The sequence below is a fragment of the Leguminivora glycinivorella genome, chromosome 22 (genome assembly GCF_023078275.1).
Source record: "Leguminivora glycinivorella isolate SPB_JAAS2020 chromosome 22, LegGlyc_1.1, whole genome shotgun sequence".
Classification (NCBI taxonomy): domain Eukaryota; kingdom Metazoa; phylum Arthropoda; class Insecta; order Lepidoptera; family Tortricidae; genus Leguminivora; species Leguminivora glycinivorella.
Genome location: NC_062992.1, coordinates 10189623 through 10212725, shown reverse-complemented (window position 1 = coordinate 10212725; position 23103 = coordinate 10189623). Strand labels below are relative to the sequence as shown.

General features: G+C 40.9%; 1 protein-coding gene across 1 annotated transcript in view; it reads left to right on the top strand.

The window, feature by feature from the left end:
* Positions 1 to 23103, top strand: part of LOC125238037 (SH3 domain-binding protein 5-like) — a 37382-nt gene that overhangs the window by 941 nt on the left and 13338 nt on the right. Inside the window, exons 2-7 of the mRNA XM_048145322.1 lie at positions 284 to 475; positions 1613 to 1801; positions 3426 to 3547; positions 7965 to 8146; positions 9569 to 9756; positions 10748 to 10857. Of these exons, the coding sequence (XP_048001279.1) occupies positions 284 to 475; positions 1613 to 1801; positions 3426 to 3547; positions 7965 to 8146; positions 9569 to 9756; positions 10748 to 10857 (983 nt within the window). The remainder of the gene's footprint in view (positions 1 to 283; positions 476 to 1612; positions 1802 to 3425; positions 3548 to 7964; positions 8147 to 9568; positions 9757 to 10747; positions 10858 to 23103) is intronic.

Below are 23103 nucleotides of genomic sequence, written 5' to 3'. Positions count from 1 at the left end.
TAATACAATGCCAATGAGAGATAAAATTGTTAGTGCCAATAGAATAAAATAAATGTATAATTTATTTATGATACAGTCACCGGCATAAAGAAGTGATGATTTCTGTACCTTGTTGCTTTTAATCATTGACAATATCCTATGACATTGCAAACAAGATGTTAATATGACAAGGTACATAAATCATCACTTATTTTTGCCGGTACCTACTGCCAGATACTAGTACAATCTTTATTATTAATATTTAAAAAAAAATTCTCAGAACATTATATTTTCGGTCCCTCAGATTGAGCTAGAGCGCCTAAACACAGCGACAGATGAGATCAACAGGCTAGAAGTCGAGCTAGATGAGGCCCGGCTCGCGTTCCGGAGGCTGCTGGCTGAGGGCCATCTGCGGATACAGCAGCTTACGAAGAAACTTGGCACTAGCGTGCACAAAGCCCGGCCTTACTATGAAGCAAGATTTAGAGCTAATATTGTAAGTAAAAAAGGGTAGCCTCATACTAAATAGTTTAAGATACTAACTTTTCTTAAAGTGGAGATTGCCTGGCCATATTGCTAGGGTCATAGGACGAAAGATATATAATAATAATAATAAAGATGTTTATTCAAAAGTTTGAACACAGGTACATTATAAAAGTACACAGGCATGCTTACAAACTAATTGAAAAGGTAGGTGGCTCAGCTAATGTCTGTGCCAGAGGGCCTCGAGGCGCAGCGGCCACAAGGACTGCCAGCAACGGACGCTGTTATTCTGCCACCACCAGATGGTCCTAAAGAGTAACAACCTGGACGGGACCAGGCTGAAAAAGAAAGCACCCACTGGCGCAATGGAGAGATGACATCACCAAAATATCCGGGGTCAAGTGGACCTCGGTGCCCATGGCAATAAATGGCTACAACTGGAAAAGGCCTTTACCTCATTAAGGGTTTTGTTATCCGTGTTATCGTATTATAGTTAATGTATATTTTTTCCTTTATCAAATAAAAGGCTTTTTTTTTTATTTATTTCATACTAACTTTTCTCAATCACCTGTTGAGCACAAGTAATCTGAACAGGGTTTAAAATATCAGCATGTATTATAAATTATTTACACAATATAATCCATTTCCATAGTTTCAACTCCCAAGTAAATAGAATAGAGTAACTATTCATCACAATAATCAAAGTTTCACACCCTAAAATTTCCTAGTAGAAGAAATTGTATTATAATTTGCCGGTGGTAAAATCATTGAATAGGCTAGTTTCCTACAAGTCAAATCAGCTTCTTTTTAAGAGCTGTCAAAATGATTTGCTAATATGGAATTACTATGAAATACTGAAGAGTGACGTCACGGTCAATTAATTTACTTTATATTGTTCTCTTTGACTTATTAAATGGAAATCATGTTAAAACATAACTGCTGTCCATATTTTTCTTCTACCTATGTGGTGCTTTATTTTGTGCACTACATAAAATATTTTATTTTAAGTATAGGAAACTAGCCTATTACATCACAGATATCATGAAGCTCAATATAACATACTATAAAAGACAAGGACAGGCTATCCATCACTAAAAACTTCATTAGTATTTTATGTCTTGAAATGATAACAGTTAAATTTCTTTCTCAGACCTCCCAAGAACTCCAAGCGGCAACCATCACCTATGACAAGGCGAACAGCGCCCACGCGGCCGCCCGAGAGATGGTGTTCCTCGCTGAACAAGGACTTGCTAGACTTGCTGAAGGCGCCGAAGGTGGGGTTACACTTGACCCGGCCTGGCAGGAGATGCTCAACCACGCCACACATCGCGTCAACCAGGTAACTATTCTACTACAAATATGCTCTATAACCATCACCTACAGAGGTCAGTGGCCCGGGAGATGGTGTTTCTAGCTGAACAAGGACTTGCCAGACTCGCTGAAGGCGCCGAGGGTGGTGTCACACTTGACCCGGCCTGGCAGGAGATGCTTAACCACGCCACACATCGTGTCAACCAGGTTACTATTCTACTACAAGTACATTGCTCTATAATCATTACCTACAAGCGCCTTGAAGGTCAATAACTATCACCTACATGGGTGTATCATTGGCCCGAGGCCCGAGAGCTGGTTTCTTGATGAGCAGGGTCTTACTTGCCTCGCTGAAGGCACCAAAGGTGGTGTCATACTTCATCCAGCATGGCAGGAGATGCTTAACCACGCCACACTTCGCGTCAACCAGGTAACTATTCTACTACAAGTATGCTCTATAACCATCTCCTACAGAGGTCAGTGGCCCGGGAGATGGTGTTCCTTGCTGAACAAGGACTTGCCAGACTCGCTGAAGGCGCCGAGGGTGGTGTCACACTTGACCCGGCCTGGCAGGAGATGCTTAACCACGCCAGACATCGCGTCAACCAGGTAACTACTTCAACAGGTAACTATAATACCTACAAAAGCATATCAGAGGCTCGAGAGTTTGTATTCCTTATTGCTAAGGGCGCTGAGCATAGAATTAGATTTAGATAGAAGAAACAAGTTCATCCATTTGTATGGCGGCCGAGAGTGTCAGATTTTGTACTGAAGTTGTTACTTTCCTGTGATTTTAAATATGGCTCAGGCCCTTGAGTGTTCATAATTTTTGTGTTGTTGCAATTAAACATCACGTAACTTACAAAAATTTACGCCTGAAAGCTGCAAGCTGCGATTAAAGACGGGCAAGGCGACTCAGTGGATTTTACTGAGTTCGTTTGACACGCTAAGTAGATACGTTGGTTGATCTATGGTAGATATGACATCTGTGGCGTTGAGGGTGGGGTTACAAGCGATCAGGCCTGGCAGGAGACGCTTAACCACGCCACACATCGCGCCAACCAGGTAACTTTTTACTTTAACTACAAAAAAACATTTGCTCATATCTTGGCTTCGCACTTAGTTACCTAGGCTATGCGTCTCACATGGCAGTAAGATTCGCTAATTTCGCTATATCAAAAATGCACGAAAACGTGTGTGTGTGTGTGTGCGTGCGTGCGTGCGTGCGTGCGTGCGTGCGTGCGTGCGTGCGTGCGTGCGTGCGTGCGTGCGTGCGTGCGTGCGTGAGTGAGTGAGTGAGTGAGTGAGTGTGTGTGTGTGTGTGTGTGTGTGTGTGTGTGTGTGTGTGTGTGTGTGTGTGTGTGTGTGTGCGTTGCGTGCGTGCGTGCGTGTATCTTTGCTCTATAATATACAGGCGGATAATGTCATTTGATATTTGCCAGTCGCTTTTCGGTGAAGGAAATCATCGTGAGGAAACCGGACTAATTCCAATAAGGTCTAGTTACCCTTCGGGTTGGAAGGTCAGATGGCAGTCGCTTTCGTAAAACTAGTGCCTACGCCAAATCTTGGGATTAGTGGTCAAAGCGGACCCCAGGCTCCCATGAGCCGTGGCAAATGCCGGGATAACGCAAGGAGGATGATGATGGTTACAGGCGGAAATGGACCGCGCGCACGCAACGGTGACGCAGCGTACGAAGGCGGCCGCTCACCGCGCCGCCGCCGCGTTAGTTCAACAGCTGCAATCGTCGCTCAAACGGCACATCACCAAGTCGAGGTACTGTGTGCTGTGTTGCATGTGCGAGTGGTAGAATTGGGATGACGACTACATTAAAAAAAATGGCATTCTGTTTAGTCCGCAGTTAGATCGTCCAAAAATACTAAACACATATTTTTCGCTTTTTCTAATTAATGAAAAAATACAAAGATATAGAGCATCAAAGTTTCGGAGTGGGGGCTTGTGACGTCACTTCTAAGCAAAAACTGTACCTAGGCGTGACGTCACGCGGAACTTCAACGTAGGTACTGTACCGTCGTTATTTTTCGGTTACGAGAAAAAATAATCTAACTGACGGACTAATTAATTTTTTTAGTCGTTTCGCCTATTAGGAGCCAACCCACAAACAAATTGGTACAAGTGGCGGCACAGAACTTTAGCGCTGACAGTTATTGCTCAGAAGTCAAAAACAGGTCTCTCAGGGGATTATAGGGAGTGAAGGGTATGCGTCACATTTCAGCGCTGAACTTATGTGCCGCCACTTGTAAATGTTTAAAAAAAATGTATTTTATAGAAAATTTGAAACTTTTTGCAAGTTGCATACATAAGTGTAGTGATACTTTCGTGTTTGTTTAACTATTGTCTCTTAGTTTGTTGCAGTTTTCCTTACACTATAGTTTTGCACCTTATACTTTGCTTATAAAGGGCATTTTCAAAATTTGGGACCCCACAATTAGCGTAAGTTGTTACCAAAAATTAAATCACTGTCAGATTTGTGAAAAAAAAAAATGAAAATGAAAATGAAATATTTATTGTGACAATAATTAAGCTAGAAATTTAGATAAAATTATTGTTTTTGTGTTAATTACATAAAGTTGCGATAATCTACATTCAGAATGCGAAAAAAGTAAATTGTTAGTCAAGATTTTATGCTTAATAGTCAATTAGTCGTCACAAAACTGACAGCGAGTTAATTTTTGTTAACAACTTACGCTAATTGGGTTGTCCCAAATTCTGGAAATGCCCATAATAGGCTAGTTTCCTATACTTAAGGTACAGCGGGGCAAATCTCGACTGGGGGCAAATGTAACTGGTCAATTTTTTTTCATATTTTACAATGTTTGCATTATTAAATAGAGTGCCCACAGGTTACATATGGTATACGTGTTCAGTGGATACATGTATCAGTTACAATTGCCCCCCCCCCAGTCGAGATTTGCCCCGCTGTACCTTACAATAAAATATTTTATGCAGTGCACTAAATAGAGTAGCTCATAATTAGAAGAAAAATATGGACAGTTGGTATGTTTAAACATAATTTAATAAGTCAAAGAGAAAGATATAAAGTAAATGAATTGACCGTGACGTCACTCCTCAGTATTTCATAGTAATTCCATATTAATAAATCGTTTGACAGTTTTTAAAAAGAAGCTGATTTACCTAGTAGGAAACTAGCCTATTATAAAATAATAAATTAATGATCTATCGCTTAACTGAGATGGTTGATATGATATGATAGTGATACTTGGTATGCATCTTACTAAGTTTAAGCTATCAAAGTCTCAAGCTCTCTTCTAAATAATACTTTTTAGGGTTCCGTAGTCAACTAGGAACCCTTATAGTTTCGCCATGTCTGTCTGTCTGTCCGTCCGTCCGTCCGCGGATAATCTCAGTAACCGTAAGCACTAGAAAGCTGAAATTTGGTACCAATATGTATATCAATCATGCCAACAAAGTGCAAAAATAAAAAATGGAAAAAAATGTTTTCTTAGGGTACCCCCCCTACATGTAAAGTGGGGGCTGATATTTTTTTTCATTCCAACCCCAACGTGTGATATACTGTTGAATAGGTATTTAAAAATGAATAAGGGTTTACTAAAATTATTTTTTGATAATATTAATATTTTCGGAAATAATCGCTCCTAAAGGAAAAGAAGTGCGTCCCGCCCCCCTCTAACTTTTGAACCATATGTTTAAAAAATATGAAAAAAAATCACAAAAGTAGAACTTTATAAAGACTTTCTAGGAAAATGATTTTGAACTTGATAGGTTTAGTAGTTTTTGAGAAAAATACGAAAAACTACGGAACCCTACACTGAGCGTGGCCCGACACGCTCTTGGCCGGTTTTTATGTTACTTATCAGTTGTATAAGTTAAGTAGGCCATAGCTCTGATATTCATCTTTAAAAACAACACAAAACTTGCAATAGATCAGTTTCTAAAGTACTTATTTATTTATTTCCCATATAGGTATGCAATAACAAACTTAACATTTACTATTATTTACATAGAACAGTAACAGTCTATGTCAATGAATAAAACTTTTTAGAGTATCTTCACACTATCCAACACGATTTAAAACTCGTACTTACGTAATGTGAACACACCGTGTATTACATTGTAGCTTTTCATTTGTAATTTTTCGTAGATTAACTATAGACTTATGATACCTATCCGCTATATATTGATCCATTATTATTTCCTTAAGTTAGTTTTTTTTGTAATAAGCATAAATTAAATGTGAGATCTGTTTTTTTCGACCTCACTGAACAGTGGCGCCAACTGATGGCCACACCATGACTTAGGCCCCATTTAGACGGTACGAGAACTCGCATACGAGTTTTATTACATTGCGGTATTTGATAGCTGTGCAAAATTAATCTAACCTCAGCAGCCCGCAATGTAACTAAAATCGCATGCGAGTTCGCACGCCGTCTAAATCAGGCCTTACTGATGGCATGGATGGCTGGTATTCACTGGATCAATATATATCGGAATCCCTAATGTAAATTTGATTCGAAAACGTTGTTTCATTTTCTAATAAATTTGTTATAAGCTGTCTTTCCAAAACGTCTCGCTTCGCACGCTGTTCAAATCCCAAAAAAGGTTTACATACAGGATTTTAAATGTGAGGATAACACAATTCATATAACTTCGACTGACTATTCTATGCTATAGCATAAAATGCGACCGCCTAAGAACGCGCATACACTACACCACACATAGATGGCGCTACAAACGAAATGTTATGTAGCTTTCTATTATACTTGTAGATGGTGTTAAGGGTCACTTTTGACATAGATTTATGGCTCGAAAGTGACACAACGCCAATCACAAGTAATCGATGCCAACAAGGCATTTTTTGTGGCGCCATGTATGTGTGGTGTAGTATGCGCGTTCTTAGGAGGTCACATTTTAGTATGGGATGGTATATATGATCTTCTTATATTTAATCTATGGCTATAGATAGGCTTACCGAAACGTATTCGAATGTAATTTACACTAAGGTACGTACAGCACGGGTTGTAATTAGTGCTTTTTCTGCTTGCGTAGTTGCTGCCAGCGACGTTGCTGCCGCTCTCACGGTATACTTACTTTTCTTTACTAGTGCATGCTTCTTTACTCACTTTTGTAGCTTTAGCACAGAATAAATAATAGTACAAGTACAGAAGGCTCACTCCTTTGATGTTCACAAAATGCCGCCATTATAAATTCTTACCTACATTAACAAACGGCCCGCACGCGGGCATCCGACATTGAATTCTAATGCGCCGCGCGAAGGTCGTCGTCACTGAATGGGCCGCGAACTCGCGGCCGCCGGCATGTACTTGTAGCGCGGCGATAAAATCGCTGAGTGAGCCGCCCCTGGCTTTAGGGATGAGTGACCTTCTCTGCGAACCGCTTGGCTCGGTCTCGAGTCTATGGGCCATTTTTTTTTTTCAAAGTTGTCCACCCCACTATTGTAACATGGGTATTTTTTTCGCGATTCATACTCAGAATCGCGAGGTCTTTCGATCCTGATAGGAGAAAAAAAATGTCCCAAGATTTCCATACATTTTTTAGACCTTCCATTCCGTTACCACCATACAAAATGTATGAAAAAATGGTAACGGAATGGGAAAAAACTTTAGGACACTTTCCCTATTAGGATTGAAAGAGCTTGCGTTTCTGAGTGGAAACCACATAAAAATTTCCAAATTAGAAAAAAAAGTGGGGTGGACAACTTTGAAAAAAATCCCCTATCCGCCCAACGATATTTTGGGTGACCAGCAGGGCGTCCATTTGACTGATTTGATATTAGGCCCTTTTGACTGCCCGGTCTTCACCTTTCCTTTCAGGAAATGACAATTCGATGAGAAACTGTTTATGACCATTTTCAGAATTTGGGTCCCCCCAATTAGCAAAAGTTGTTAACAAAAATTAACTCGCTGTCAGTTTTGTGACGACAATTAAGTATAAAATCTGTCTAAAAATTGTCTCACATTCTGAATGTAGATTATCGCTTAAAGTTTATGTAATTAACGCAAAACAATATTTTTATTAAAATTTCATGCTTAATTATAATTATCGTCACAAATCTGGCAGTGAGTTAATTTTTTTTTTGTTAACAACTTACGCTAATTGGGGGGTCCCAATTTCTGAAAATGCCCTTAAAATAGTTGGTTAGTTAATAACATTAAGTACGTATGGTTTCCAGACCATATTTCGAAGAGAAGGCCCGCATAAACACAGCTTTAGAAGCTCAAAAGGCGCGCATACAATCACTAGAAGAGCAGGTTAGCGAAGCGAAACAACAGTACTCCTCGGCGTTAAGGAATCTGGAGAGAATATCCGAGGACATACATAAACATCGATCGAGACGACAGTCTGCGAGAAACGGTAAGAATATGATACATAGATTATTTACTAGCTTTTGCCCGCGGTCTCACACGCGTTAAATTCGAAAATGCGGAGTGCTCCATAGAAACATCCACCCCCTATTTCAGGAAAGTCAAAAGTAGCCTATGTCACTCTCCATCCCTTCAACTATCTCTTAAAAAATCACGTCAATTCGTCGCTCCGTTTTGCCGTGAACGATGGACAAATAAACAGACACACACTTTCCCATTTATAATATTAGTATGGATTTTTAATAACAAAATACACGGTATACTTAATCTAAAAAAAACAATAGTAGATGAATGGCCAGCACGGGAAGCATGGTCGCGCGATAGACGATAAAATATTTGATGTTTTATTTGACGTTCATAAGCGCATTGTAATATGCCTACTTGGAAAATAAATATTTCATTTCATTTCATTTCATTTCAATATCAGTGGCCCGTTTCTCGAAAGGTACAAGCCTTGTATTACAAGTGTGTTGCCATGACAACCAATACGATTTGACAGTTCGCGCACTTGTAATACAAGGCTTGTACCTTTCGAGAAACGGGCCCCTGGCCGTCCCTATCGCACTTACAAATAGTGCGATAGGGACGGCCTGCTATTTTATCGACCATGCTTCCCGTGCTGGTATGGCAAAGCGTTTAGCGGTGTCGATCTTGGTCTCGACTTTGTAGCGCCGTATAAGAGCGCGCGAACGCGCTTTGAATAATAGGGTTTCCCCCGATGTTGTAGTTTGTAGGGCGCCGATTGCCCCCTTGGCGTAACAGCCGTACAGGGTCAAGGGCACTGCAAAATACAAGGTAAATCGTTTATTCAGCAAGTAGGCTACAAGTGCTCTTTTTCTGTTTAATCTAAATATCTTATCTTATATCTTTAAACGAATTCTTGTATATGTATCCATACTAGCACACATTCTAAGCTCGTGTAGGTGAACGCGTACCATGATTGTATGAGTGAAATATGACAGGTCGACTGTTCGCGTTTGTGACAGGCGGTAACTGCGAGGTAACCGAGGGGGGGTGGTCGCTTTCAACGGGGAGCGGGAGTGGCCATACTGTACGATAGTACTCTTTATTATACTGTGTCGCAGGTGTCAAGGTTTCGAATCCCGTCCAGAAAGAACTTTTTTGTATTTATAAGAGTTTTATTTTTTATCTAAAGACGTGATATAATAAAATAGAACCGAGCGAAGCTCGGTCGCGTAGGTACTTTTTTTTTACTAGCCTATAATTGTATCCCACTGCTGGGCAAAAGCCTCCCCTTTCTTCCGCCACCCATCACGATTTGCCGCCTGCTCCGGCCAGTCGCTGCAAAATGCGTCGAGGTCATCCCGCCATCCTTTCTTTGGCCTACTACTACTACTATCTACTGGGTACTATCTTCAGAAATACTAACAGAAATATTCTAATTTTCCAGCGATAGAAATAGATCGCGCCTCGACGATCACAGACGTGGCCAGCGACACGTCGAACGGCGTGCTGGAGGAGCTGTGTTCGCAGAGCACGGACGCCTCCGTGCGCGAGTGGCTGCGCCGCGCCGCCGCCGAGCGCCCCGGGGACGACACCTGGACCGAGATAGACCTGGATTATTCCAGCCCAGAGGAGGTATGCTACTATACTCACCAGTGGCGGCTGGTAAAAATTTCTGCTAGGCAACACAGAGCAAAAAGAAACCTACCTTAACATAAAAGGTACTTTATAAGTAATCAATTTTAGGCAAGCCCCCGCTCCCCGCTGAAAGTGCCGCCCACCCCCTCTCGCTTACCTCACAGTTACCGCTTATCAAAAACGTGAACAGTCGACCTGTCATATGTTACTCATACAAGCATAGTACGCGTTCACCAACACGAGCTTAGACTGTGTGCTAGGAACGCGCCTCTTTCATATATTTGATCGCCAGTGTCCGAGGTGTGCTATAGTCATAGAGGAATAAGTAAGGAAAGAGCTGTAACTCCATACATCAGTAAATTTAAGTTATTTGTAGTGACATCTAGCGTGAAATAGCGTAAATTATCAGTACCACTACTCGACACTAGGTGTGAACAGTGTGGCGTCTGCCAAAAAAATAATATTAAAACAGTTTACAACTTATATTACTGATTAATACTATTGTAATAGTAGCTAAAAATTGTTGGGCATTAGACTTTTCGTTCGTCGCGACATCTATTGTCAAGTAGCAGTACTGATGTCATAATTATAAACCATAGATCAAGCAAACGTATCTACTTAGCGTGTCAAATGAACTCAGTAAAATCCACTGAGTTGTCCGTCGTTAATCGCAGCTTGCAGCTTTCGGGCGTCAATTTTTGTAAGTTGAAGTCAACAAAAACATTAATAAAAAAAGCCTCGTTACTCGATATTTAATTTCAACAACACAAAAATTATGAGCACTCAAGGGCCTGAGACATATTTAAAATCAAAGGCAGGTAACAACTTCAGTACAAAATCTGACACGCTCGGCCGCCATACAAGTAGATGAACTTGTTTCTTCTATCTAAATCTAATTCTGTGCACGGAACCCTTGGACAAGTGTATCTCGCACTTGTCCAATTTTTTGAGAAGGAATATTATATCAAACCTTATATTTTATTTCCAGGTTAGCTTCGAGAAATGTTCGCTGCGGCCGCGGTCGTCCCCTGAACAACCGTCGCCGCCGAGTCCTGGCGAGTCTAAAGTGTCCGCTGCGTCACCGCGCCGCATCATACGGTTAGTCGTCATCAGCATAACAGTTCTTTATCGCCCACTGCTGAGCATAGGTGTCTCTTCTAGTACGCCACTTGTCCCGGTCCTGAGCTAGTCTCATCCAGTTGTGACCTGCAATTTTGCGGATGTCGGCCACCCAACAATGCCAGGCCCTTATATTTTATAACTAGCTTTTGCCCGCGGCTTCGCTCGCGTTAAATTCGAAAATTGCTGAATGCTCCATACAAACTTCCACCCCCCATTCTAAGGAAGTGAGGGGATATAAAGAGACAAAAAGTAGCCTATGTCACTCTCCATCCCTTCAACTATCTCCACTTAAAAAATCACGTCAATACGTCGCTCCGTTTTGCCGTGAAAGATGGACAAACAAACAGACACACACACTTTCCCATTTATACCTCTAATATTAGTATGGATATAAGCGGCCACCATTCCGTTAACATTTTAGTTTACCATCACCCTGCCTAGCTAGCAATATAATAATAAATAAATAAATATTGGGGACACCTTACACAGATCAACTTAGCCCCAAACTAAGCAAAGCTTGTAATATGGGTGCTAAGCGACGATATACATACTTAAATAGATAAATACATACTTATATACACAGGAAAACATCCATGACTCAGGAACAAATATCTGTGCTCATCACACAAATAGATGCCCTTTCCGGGATTCGAACCCAGGACCGCGGCTCAGCAGGCAGGGTCACTACCGACTGAGCCAGACCGATCGGGCATTTTCAGAATTTGGATCCCCCAATTAACGTAAGTTGTTAAAAAAATTAACTCGCTGTCATTTTTGTGACGACAATTAAGCATAAATCCTGTCTAAAAATTTACTTTTTTCACATTCTGAATGTAGATTATCGCTTAAAGTTTATGTAATTAACACAAAAAAAAATATTTTTATTGAAATTTCATGCTTAATTCTCGTCACAAAACTGACAGTGAGTTAATTTTTGTTAACGACTTACGCTAACTGGGGGGTCCCAAATTCTGAAAATGCTCTTATAATATTTACATAGGGCTGGTTTTAGTGTCACGCGGACCGTCCGCGCGACCAATTTGTATGAAGTTGATGTTGTCCGCGCCACTCTAAAGCTGAGTTTAGACCAGCAAGTTATTGCTGCAAGTTTTGAGACAGAAGTATATGCAAGAAAGAGATGCAGATATTTGCCATTCACTCTTACCTATAGTTGCGTCTCAAAACTTGCAGCAATAAGTTGCTAGTCTAAACTCAGCTTAAAACGCTCCCTGAACTTCATACATATCGTCACTACTTTTAAAAAAACTTGTATCTTCGTCTGTCAATGAAAAAAATTAAGGTAGGCTGCATCAGGGACACAGCCGCGATGGATAACGTGAAACGTTGTGTGGACCACCGCTATTGAGGAAGGGACGTAACTAACTAGCGAAGGCCGCAGGCCGAGCTGCGGACAGACAGTGCTCTCAGGCATAACAATAATAAGTGTCTAAAAAGCGAAGCGGCGGGCCGGAGGCCCAACGCTGAGCCTCAAAACCCAGCGAAGGCCGAAGGCCGAGCTCCGCGTAGGGCCGAAGGCCCGGAGCGTCCCAGAGGCGCTCCCAAGCACGCGAGGCCGCAGGCCGAGCTGCGGACAGATAGTGCTCCCACACAGACCAATAATAAAAGTGTCTAAAAAGCGAGGCGGCGGGCCGGAGGCCCAACGCTGAGCTTCGAAACCCAGCGAAGGCCGAAGGCCGAGCTCCGCGTAGGGCCGAAGGCCCGGAGCGGCCCCGAGGCCGAAGGCCGAGTTGCGGGCAGACAGTGCTCCCACACAGAGCAATAATAAAAGTGTCTAAAAAGCGAAGCGGTGGGCCGGAGGCCCAACGCTGACCTTCAAACACAGCGAAGGCCGAAGGCCGAGCTCCGCGTAGGGCCGAAGGCCCGGAGCGTCCCCCAGGCGCTCCCAAGCACGCGAGGCCGCAGGCCGAGCTGCGGACATATAGTGCTCCCACGCAGAACAATAATAAAAGTGTCTAAAAGCGAAGCGGCGGGCCGGAGGCCCAACGCTGAGCTTCAAACCCAGCGAAGGCCGAAGGCCGAGCTCCGCGTAGGGCCGAAGGCCCGGAGCGTCCCCGAGGCGCTCCCAAGCACGCGAGGCCGCAGGCCGAGCTGCGGACAGATAGTGCTTCCACACAGACCAATAATAAAAGTGTCTAAAAAGCGAAGCGGCGGGCCGGACGCCCAATGCTGAGCTTCGAAACCCAGCGAAGGCCGAAGGCCGAGCTCCGCGTAGGGCCGAAGGCCCGGAGCGGCCCCGAGGCCGAAGGCCGAGTTGCGGGCAGATAGTGCTCCCACACAGCAATAATAAAAGTGTCTAAAAAGTGAAGCGGTGGGCCGGAGGCCTAACGATGAGCTTTAAACACAGCGAAGGCCGAAGGCCGAGCTCCGCGTAGGGCCGAAGGCCCGGAGCGTCCCCCAGGCGCTCCCAAGCACGCGAGGCCGCAGACCGAGCTGCGGACATATAGTGCTCCCACGCAGAACAATAATAAAAGTGTCTAAAAGCGAAGCGGCGGGCCGGTGGCCCAACGCTGAGTTCAAAACCCAGAGAAGGCCGAAGGCCGAGCTCCGCGTAGGGCCGAAGGCCCGGAGCGTCCCCGAAGCGCTCCCAAGCACGCGAGGCCGCAGGCCGAGCTGTGGACATATAGTGCACCTACACAGAGCAATAATAAAAGTGTCTAAAATGCGAAGCGGCGGGCCGGAGGTCCAACACCCACGCAGAACAATAATAATAATAAGTGTATAAAAAGTATTCCGCTTGGGAGCACTATTCTATCTGCAGCTCGGCCTGCGGCCTCGTGTGAAAACACTAGAGGTAAACAAAAGACAAGACCGTGGGGCCTTCGGGCCCTGCGCACCACCAAAAAAAGTACTGTACATGTAAATAAATAAATAAAATATTGGACGACACCTTACACAGATCAACCTAGCCACAAACTAAGCAAAGCTTGTACTATGGGTGCTAGGCGACGATATACATACTTATTATTCATAGAAAACATCGATGACTCAGGAACAAATATCTGTGTTCGTCACACAATTAAATGGCCTTACCGGGATTCGAACCCAGGACCGCGGCTTAGCAGGCAGGGTACTATAAACTACGCCAGACCGGTCTTCTACGTGTAAGTATATAGCTAAAAATGTACCAAGTGTCGCTGGCACTCATAGTACGAGCTAGTCTTACAATTAGTTTGAGGACTTTGAGGCTAATAGGTTCGTTCTATGGGAGGTGTCTTTCAGTATATATATATTTAAGTATTTTTGTATATTTATAACTAGAAGTTTTCGACACCCATAGTAACTACTAAAATTTTGAATGAATGAATGAACATTAAAAACACCAAATTCTCAAGCAACCGCTGTCGGTTCCATTTACTGCTGCCGCGCCGCTACAGATTCTGATTTGAGAATATTAATATGTTAATTAACTGAATTTGTACTTCAATGAATCATTATTGCTTGATCTGAGTAATAAAAGTATTTTGCGAAAATTTAATGTTTAAATTTTGCATACGATGACCTTAAGAGCGCTATGACAAAAAAAGGCGATATATTGTAAAATGCACAATATTTATCGACAAAATTGTACACTTTACTCATACTAAAAGACAGTGAAAGTACTTGTTTCAGTTAGAACATCTTATTAACTGTCGGTTAATTAAAAAACATATGAAAAAAAAAGCTTTTTCAATTAGTAATGATTGTTTTCCTGATGCTCGTTTAGGAAAAACCGCGTGAAGCACAGAATTCGGAGCTCTTATTATCTACAATTTGATAAGCTCACTCTCATAAATGAGGTAAATTTAAGTTCCAAATATCTTGTACTTAAGGCCCATTAAACAATATTTATCATTTAATCCTTTGAAATTGAGAAATTGAAAGTAAAACGAACTCAATTTTGTCTTGAAAATACATCGAAACAAGTGATCATTTCTCCGAAAATCTACATGTTATCGAAGCTATTTTAGTATATAAATAATCTGCACAATGTGCTTAAATTGCTGTTATCCATTTGTCGTTATAATATTTTATCATGATTTTTTGCCAATTTTTTGAAAACTAGCCTTCCTGTCGCTATTTTACCGGCGACGGACGCCTGCGATTTCAGTGCCGCGCCGGAGCTCGAGGAGGTGAGACGTATGTTGCTTCGCTCTCCGAGTTTTCATCGCAAACGTCGAGAATATTTATCGTTGTGTGGGTCGGACGCCTTGTTTATACACGGGCTATCCTCGCATTGTGTGTGTGTAAACAGCGACCAACGAATTTGATCCTAGATCCGTAAATATTTGCTTTTGTAATATTTTGTTATGTTTGAATGTTAAAGTATTACATCGTTATGATGATAAATATGCGAAAATTACAATACGGTCAAGATGATAAGACACATCAAGATGGTACTCGGGATCTGATGATGGAGCCAGAAGGTGGTCACCAGTACCAGTGAACCATGTAAGTAAACGACTTCGTGTTTAGGCTCGTTGGGTTCGTCTCAACAAGACCTTTGACAAGAGGTGGTACTCAGGGTCTGATGATGGAGCCAGATAGTGGTCACCAGTACCAATGAACCATATAACTAAACCCAGAGATGGGGAAATCGTAATCGATTCCGGATTACACGATTACTTGATTTTACTTTGTAATCCACTACTGGGTGTCAGATTACTTGTAATGTAATCAAGTGAAACGGTAAATTACCATTACATGTAAAGGAATCACTAATCATCTATACAATAATTACTATTACCAATAATTCGAAATCATAGTCGATTCAAAATAACTGAAATTATTGACTTGATTACTTTCAGATTACAAATATGTAGTACCTCAGATTGCTGACTGTCACTTTGACACAAAAGTCATCATGGGTGTCGTAAAATAGGTTTTAGGGGGTGCTGATTCCAAAATTAATGACCAATGTGGAATCTGACATTGCTGACTGTCACTTTGACACAAAAGTCGTCATGGGTGTCGTAAAATAGGTTTTAGGGGGTGCTGATTCCAAAATTAATGACCAATGTTCAATCTGACGTTGCTGACTGTCACTCTGACACAAAAGTCGTCATGGGTGTCGTAAAATAGGTTTTAGGGGGTGCTGATTCCAAAATTAATGACCAATTTGGAATCTGACATTGCTGACTGTCACTTTGACACAAAAGTCGTCATGGGTGTCGTAAAATAGGTTTTAGGGGTGCTGATTCCAAAATTAATGACCAATGTGGAATCTGACATTGCTGACTGTCACTTTGACACAAAAGTCGTCATGGGTGTCGTAAAATAGGTTTTAGGGGGTGCTGATTCCAAAATTAATGACCAATGTGGAATCTGACATTGCTGACTGTCACTTTGACACAAAAGTCGTCATGGGTGTCGTAAAATAGGTTTTAGGGGGTGCTGATTCCAAAATTAATGACCAATGTTCAATCTGACGTTGCTGACTGTCACTCTGACACAAAAGTCGTCATGGGTGTCGTAAAATAGGTTTTAGGGGGTGCTGATTCCAAAATTAATGACCAATTTGGAATCTGACATTGCTGACTGTCACTTTGACACAAAAGTCGTCATGGGTGTCGTCAAATAGGTATCCGAGGGTGTTTGAAAACTAATGACCAATTTGGAATCTGACACTGTTGACTGTCACTTTGACACAAAAGTGATCATGGGTGTCTTCAAATAGGTTTTCATGGGTACTGATCTCAATATTAATGATCAATTTGGAATCTGATATTGCTGACTGTCACTTTGACATAAAAGTCGTTATGGGTGTCGTCAAATAGGTTTCCAGGGGTACTGTGCAATGTCAGGTTCCAAATCGGTCATGACTTTTTAAATCATTTCATTAATTTTGGAATCAGTACCCCCTAAAAACTATTTGACTACACCCATGATTCCTTTTGTGTCAAAATGACAATTAGCACTGTGAGATTCCAAAATAGTTATTAATTTTGGAATCAGCACCCCCGGAAACCTTTTTGACGACACCTATGACGACTTTTGTGTCAAAGTGACAGTCAGCAATGTCAAGATTCCAAATCGGTCATTAATTTTCAAATCAGCACCTCCGGAAACCTATTTGACGACACCCATGACGACTTTTGTGTCAAAGTGACAGTCAGCAATGTTAGATTCCACATTGGTCATTATTTTTGGAATCAGCACTCCCTAAAACCTATTTTACGACACCCATGATGACTTTTGTGTCAAAGTGGCAGTCGGCAATGTTAGATTCCATATTGGTCATTAATTTTGGAATCAGCACCCCTAAAACCAATTTTACGACACCCATGACGACTTTTGTGTCAAAGTGACAGAATCAGCAATGTCAGATTCCACATTGTTCATTAATTTTGGAATCAGCACCCCGCAAACCTATTTGACGACACCCATGACGACTTTTGTGTCAAAGTGACAGTCAGCAATGTCAGATTTCACATTGGTCATTAATTTTGGAATCAGCACCCCTAAAACCTATTTTACGACACCCATGACGACTTTTGTGTCAAAGTGACAGTCAGCAATGTCAGATTCCAAATCGGTCATTAATTTTTAAATCAGCACACCCGAAAACCTATACTCGTGGTATATGCACTTGAAATGTGAAAGTGAAAATGCTAGAATGACATGTAAACCAAAAACAATTTGAGTGACATATAGAAGTAAAGTAATAAGCCTGGAATCGAAGTAAAGTGGAATTCAGATTACTTAAGTACTTGATTACCGAGGAATCCATATTACAGGCCCCGTAGCCGAATGGCATTTCTCCGACGCCAAACGAAAGCGATACGCCGCTGGCTCTGTCGCGCCAATACGCAAGCGCGATAGAGATAGATATCTACTAGCGCTTCGTTTCGTGAGCGTTTCGTGAGCGATTGTGCCATTCGGCTAGCCACCCAGGAATCTATATTATACCGATTCCAAAGGAATGGATTACAGAGGTAATCATAATACAGCATTACAGTAATTTTCATATAACAAAAGCAAATATTTGGGATGGGATCTACTTTTATAATTAATTTTTTAAATAAATTTTAACATAATTGATATTATTTTGCGCTACATTCTAGTATTTTCGTACAAAATAATGTTTATTAGAAATCAAAAGTTTATATTTAGATAGTAGATTGTGGTTGTTATCAAAATTCCATAGAAAGGATCAAGATTGTTTTGTCCATTATTGTAGTGCGAGCGAGTGATAAGACGTGCTAGAAAGGGTCGGCATATTGGGCTCGCGCGGCGGGTAAAATACCTAATTTCGCCCGACGCCGAAATGTTATAACGCTCTTAAACGAATCGAAAGAGACAAGATTGCTTCGGTTCGGTATGTTATATTCGCCGGCGCCATACATTATAATGCATATTTGAGGAGATGAATATGTTTTACTATAGAAAATGTAAATTTATTATAGTTCTTATTAGTTAGTCTTAGTATTTTTAGTAATTTTTGTCGGTTTTATGCTTTAATTTTTGCATACGATTGCCTCAAACGAATCGAAAGAGTCACGATTGCCAACAAGTTTCAGTACATTGCCAGCCGTTGCCGCCGCCATTGTTTCTAATGCATTATTTGATAAGATGAATAAGTTTTACTATGAATAATGTATATTTATTTTAATCCTTATTAGTAATTCTTAGTGTTTTAAGTATTTTTTGATAGTTTTATGCTTTAATTTTTGCATACGATGTCCTCAAATATGAATTTTTGTGAGTAATTGCTAAGCAAACACTACAAAAAACGTCATTTTTGGCCCGAATGGAACGCTTTTATCGCAAAAGTGGCGCCATCTGTAGCAGCCAATTATATGTGTCCGTGTAATGGCTACTTTCCTCTATACGGTCATATTAAAATTCTCTATCTAGGTATTATAGTTACAGAGATATAAGCCGCCGCGCCATAACACTTTTCGTTACACCTGGTTTTCGGTCCGGTCACTCTACTACGGGTTTTTAAAGACATTCACCTAACGTTTCACGTCAAAAGAAAATTGTAGTAAGTATGTATGGAATGCATATAGACTTACTGCGTTTTAACTTTGAGGAACAGCGTGAGATACGAGATTTTTTAAAAGTAGTGACGATATTAGTCCGGTGCGGATCGCTCCGCTTGGTCGGTCCGCGTGACACCAAAACCAGCCAGTCTTTCATCAGTGCGACTGCGATTAGCTTAGAGAATGACTCGTTAAGTCCTCTACCGTCGAGTCCTATGAGTCAGCCGCGTAGAACAGGCTACTTGCCTCCTAGTCAAATCAGCTGCTTTTTAAGACCCCTTACTCCTTAGAGCGCTCATCAATTTCACGAAACGGCCATCGATAGATGGCGTTGGCGCTCGGTACGCGAGCACCGGCAAATCAACGCGCGTTTCAACGCAGACACGAATAATCTTGATAGTTTTGAATTAAATTGCTAATAACATAATTTTCAATTTTATATGGGGACTCTTTATTTAATTTCATATTCATGGTATGGTAGTAGTAAATAAGGTATATGAATCATAGATTAATTAAATAAAGTTATTTTATTTAGTTTAGTCTATGTATGAATGTAGTAAAAGTATAGTATTAGTCTACATGTACCTACATATATAAATTCAGGTTTCCTAATTGATTGATTCAACAACCAACACCGCTGAGCCGAAACTACGAAAGCCAGAAAGTCGAAATTTGTATAGATTGCATTAACAAAATTTCGAAGAGATAAGAATCGATTATGAAAATTTACAACCCTAGTAGAGGAAAAAAGGGGATGAAAGTTTGTAGCGGGATCAATTTGTTTTTTTTTATTAGGAAAATTTTAGTTAGGAACTTGAAATTAGAGAATAGTTTAATAGTGATTTCTGTTTTTTAGGGTTCCGTAGTCAACTAGGAACTCTTATAGTTTCGCCATGTCTGTCTGTCCATCCGTCCGTCCGTCCGTCCGTCCGTCCGTCCGTCCGTCCGTCCGCGGATAATCTCAGTAACCGTAAGCACTAGAAAGCTGAAATTTAGTAACAATATGTATATCAATCACGTCAACAAAGTGCAAAAATGAAAAATGGAAAAAAATGTTTTATTAGTGTAAAGTGTAAAGTGGGGGCTGATTTTTTTTTCATTCCAACCCCAACGTGTGATATATTTTTGGATAGGTATTTAAAAATGAATAAGGGTTTACTAAGATCGTTTTTTGATAATATTAATATTTTCGGAAATTATCACAGTTATACTGACTTTCATATTTTTATAAGAACAGCATGCACTTACGTCCAGAACAGTGACATTTGGTGCAGTGGAACTGCTGATGATGGTCAGAACCGAACTCCTCAAATCTGAACGGCACACTCATAGTGACTTTGGTATTTTTGTAAGAAAAGCATGCATTTAAGTTCAGAACAGTGACATTTATTTAGTTATGTTTGTTAAGCATAATTATTGAGTTTTCAAGTCAAAGTTTGTCAAGCTTCGATTTCTTATAATCGGATTCATGAGGAATTGAGAAACTCCTCAAACCTTAGCGTTATACGTATATTGATTAGTGTTGCCATCAAATAATTAAAGCATTAAAAGCAGTTTTAAAAAATACCTACACATTTCTACATAATCCAACATTCGCAAGTAGCTTTCACCACAACCCGAAAGGCGGCGGTTTTTTTTTTTCTTAAAAAATATTAAACGTTTTTTTATGGGATAGGAGGCAAACGAGCAGATAGGCTGCCTGATGGTAAGCGATCACTGCCGCCCATGGACACCAGAAGCACCAGAAGTGTTGGAGGTGCGTTGCCGGCCTTTAAGATGGATGTACGCTCTTTTCTTGAAGGTTTGATGGTCGCATTGGTCCGGAAATACCGCTGGCGACAATTCATTCCACAGTTTCACTGTGCATGACGTGACCAAATTTGCAAAACGTTGCGTCTTAGAAACATTTTAAAGGGTGAAAATCAAAAAATGTACACCGTGTCCAATAAGTTTGAATACAGCACAAATAGCCAATAAAACAAAATGAACAAATAGTTACTACATTATTATTATATTTTATGAATGGCACTCTTATTTACTACATTCACAACAAATGTTTTGGAATAACTCCAGCATTAACTTGTTTACCAGCCTCAAACGCTTCTCAAACGGATCACACGCGGCACGCACCGTTTTCTTCACATTTCATCCCAAATACTCTCAATAATCTTTTTGAAATGATCTAGGTTTATGATTTTATAAAAATTTAGTCTTCAAAGCATGTATGACCATACAAAGTAGTCTAATACGCCTAAACCTGGAGGCCTGGGTGGCCACTCATGTTTCGGATAAAAAACTGCCAAATTAGTCTGAAACTACGCTAGAATACCATTTGCCGAATGTGCTGGAGGTGCGTCTTGTTGGGACACATGATACTCATTCCCAAGCATCCTTTTTAACTTTAAGGCATTTTTTTCTCCAAAACCTTGGTTTTAAAGAAAAAAACGTTGATTTTAACGCTTTTATCTGTAAGTACTGAAGGTAGTTTACCTCGCTTACATACTGCATCCCACACCTGGGCCGATGGTGAGCTCTGGAACCTAGGCACATTTTTCTAGTTGCCCGGAACGTTATCTATCCTCGGTACCCATAATAGTTTATTTTGGACACGTGGCGTCTGTTTTATCATACAGATTCTGCTTATAAAAAATAACTCGTCACCTGCGTGCCGAGCAAGTATTTTGTTGGCACTTTACCTCTTTGTTCTTCTTAGACACTTCGGAAATTTCATGAACTTTGTGCTTGTATTTTATTAAAAGGAATATACTCTTCAGTTTAAATAAGAATTTGATGGCCTGTGATCCCTATATCTTTAGAACTGAGGTAAAATGTGAGTATTCGGACTTATTGGACACGGTGTACATGTTCGTTCTAAAAGTAGCTGATCAAGCATCGTCGGTTTGGAAAGCCTGCGGTAAAATTTTTGCTCATTACTATACATATTCGATTTAAAGGGTTTTGAGATTTAGTAAATAAAACAACGCTTCATTAGATTTAATTTAATAGCATTATGTAATTATAATCTCAATGTAAGTGCAAGCAGTCTTATTTACAATAAACTTAAAAGCGGAAACAAATATATGCAGAAAGAAAAAAAAGAAGCTGTCAATACTGATTCCCCTAGGGTGGCTATGTATGAATAGCACAGAAAAGTATTAAAATAAAATAAAAACCGGCCAAAAGCGTGTCGGGCCACGCTCAGTGTAGGGTTCCGTAGTTTTCCGTATTTTTCTCAAAAACTAACCTATAAAGTTCAAAACAAATTTTCAAAGAAAGTCTTTTGTAAAGTTCTACTTTTGTGATTTTTTTCATATTTTTAAACATATGGTTCAAAAGTTATAGTGAATATTTCCGAAAATATGAAAATTATCAAAAATCGATCTTAGTAAAACCTAATTCATTTTTAAATACCTATCTAACAATATATCACACGTTGGGGTTGAAATGAAAAAAAATATCTGCCCCCTCTTTACATGTAGGGGTACCCTAATAAAACATTTATTATTATTAACGACCTTCCACATATTTATAATGAGCCCAAACATGATGGGGTTATGATGAGGAGAATAGCAGTTCTGTTGACCACCTCCTGACTCCATCATGTGACCTTGGACCTCATCTAGTTCGATGGTGCTCGTCAGCCCAAATCTAATGAGCCCGAACATGATGGGGTTATGATGAGGAGAATAGCAGTTCTGTTGGCCACCTCCTGACCCCGTCATAAGACCTTGGACCTCATCTAGTTCGGTGGTGCTCGTCAGCCCAAATCTAATGAGCCCAAACATGATGGGGTTATGATGAGGAGAATAGCAGTTCTGTTGACCACCTCCTGACTCCATCATGAGACCCTGGACCTCATCTAGTTCGATGGTGCTCGTCAGCCCAAATCTAATGAGCCCAAACATGATGGGGTTATGATGAGGAGAATAGCAGTTCTGTTGACCACCTCCTGACTCCATCATGAGACCTTGGACCTCATCTAGTTCGATGGTGCTCGTCAGCCCAAATCTAATGAGCCCGAACATGATGGGGTTATGATGAGGAGAATAGCAGTTCTGTTGGCCACCTCCTGACCCCGTCATGAGACCTTGGACCTCATCTAGTTCGATGGTGCTCGTCAGCCCAAATCTAATGAGCCCAAACATGATGGGGTTATGATGAGGAGAATAGCAGTTCTGTTGACCACCTCCTGACTCCATCATGAGACCCTGGACCTCATCTAGTTCGATGGTGCTCGTCA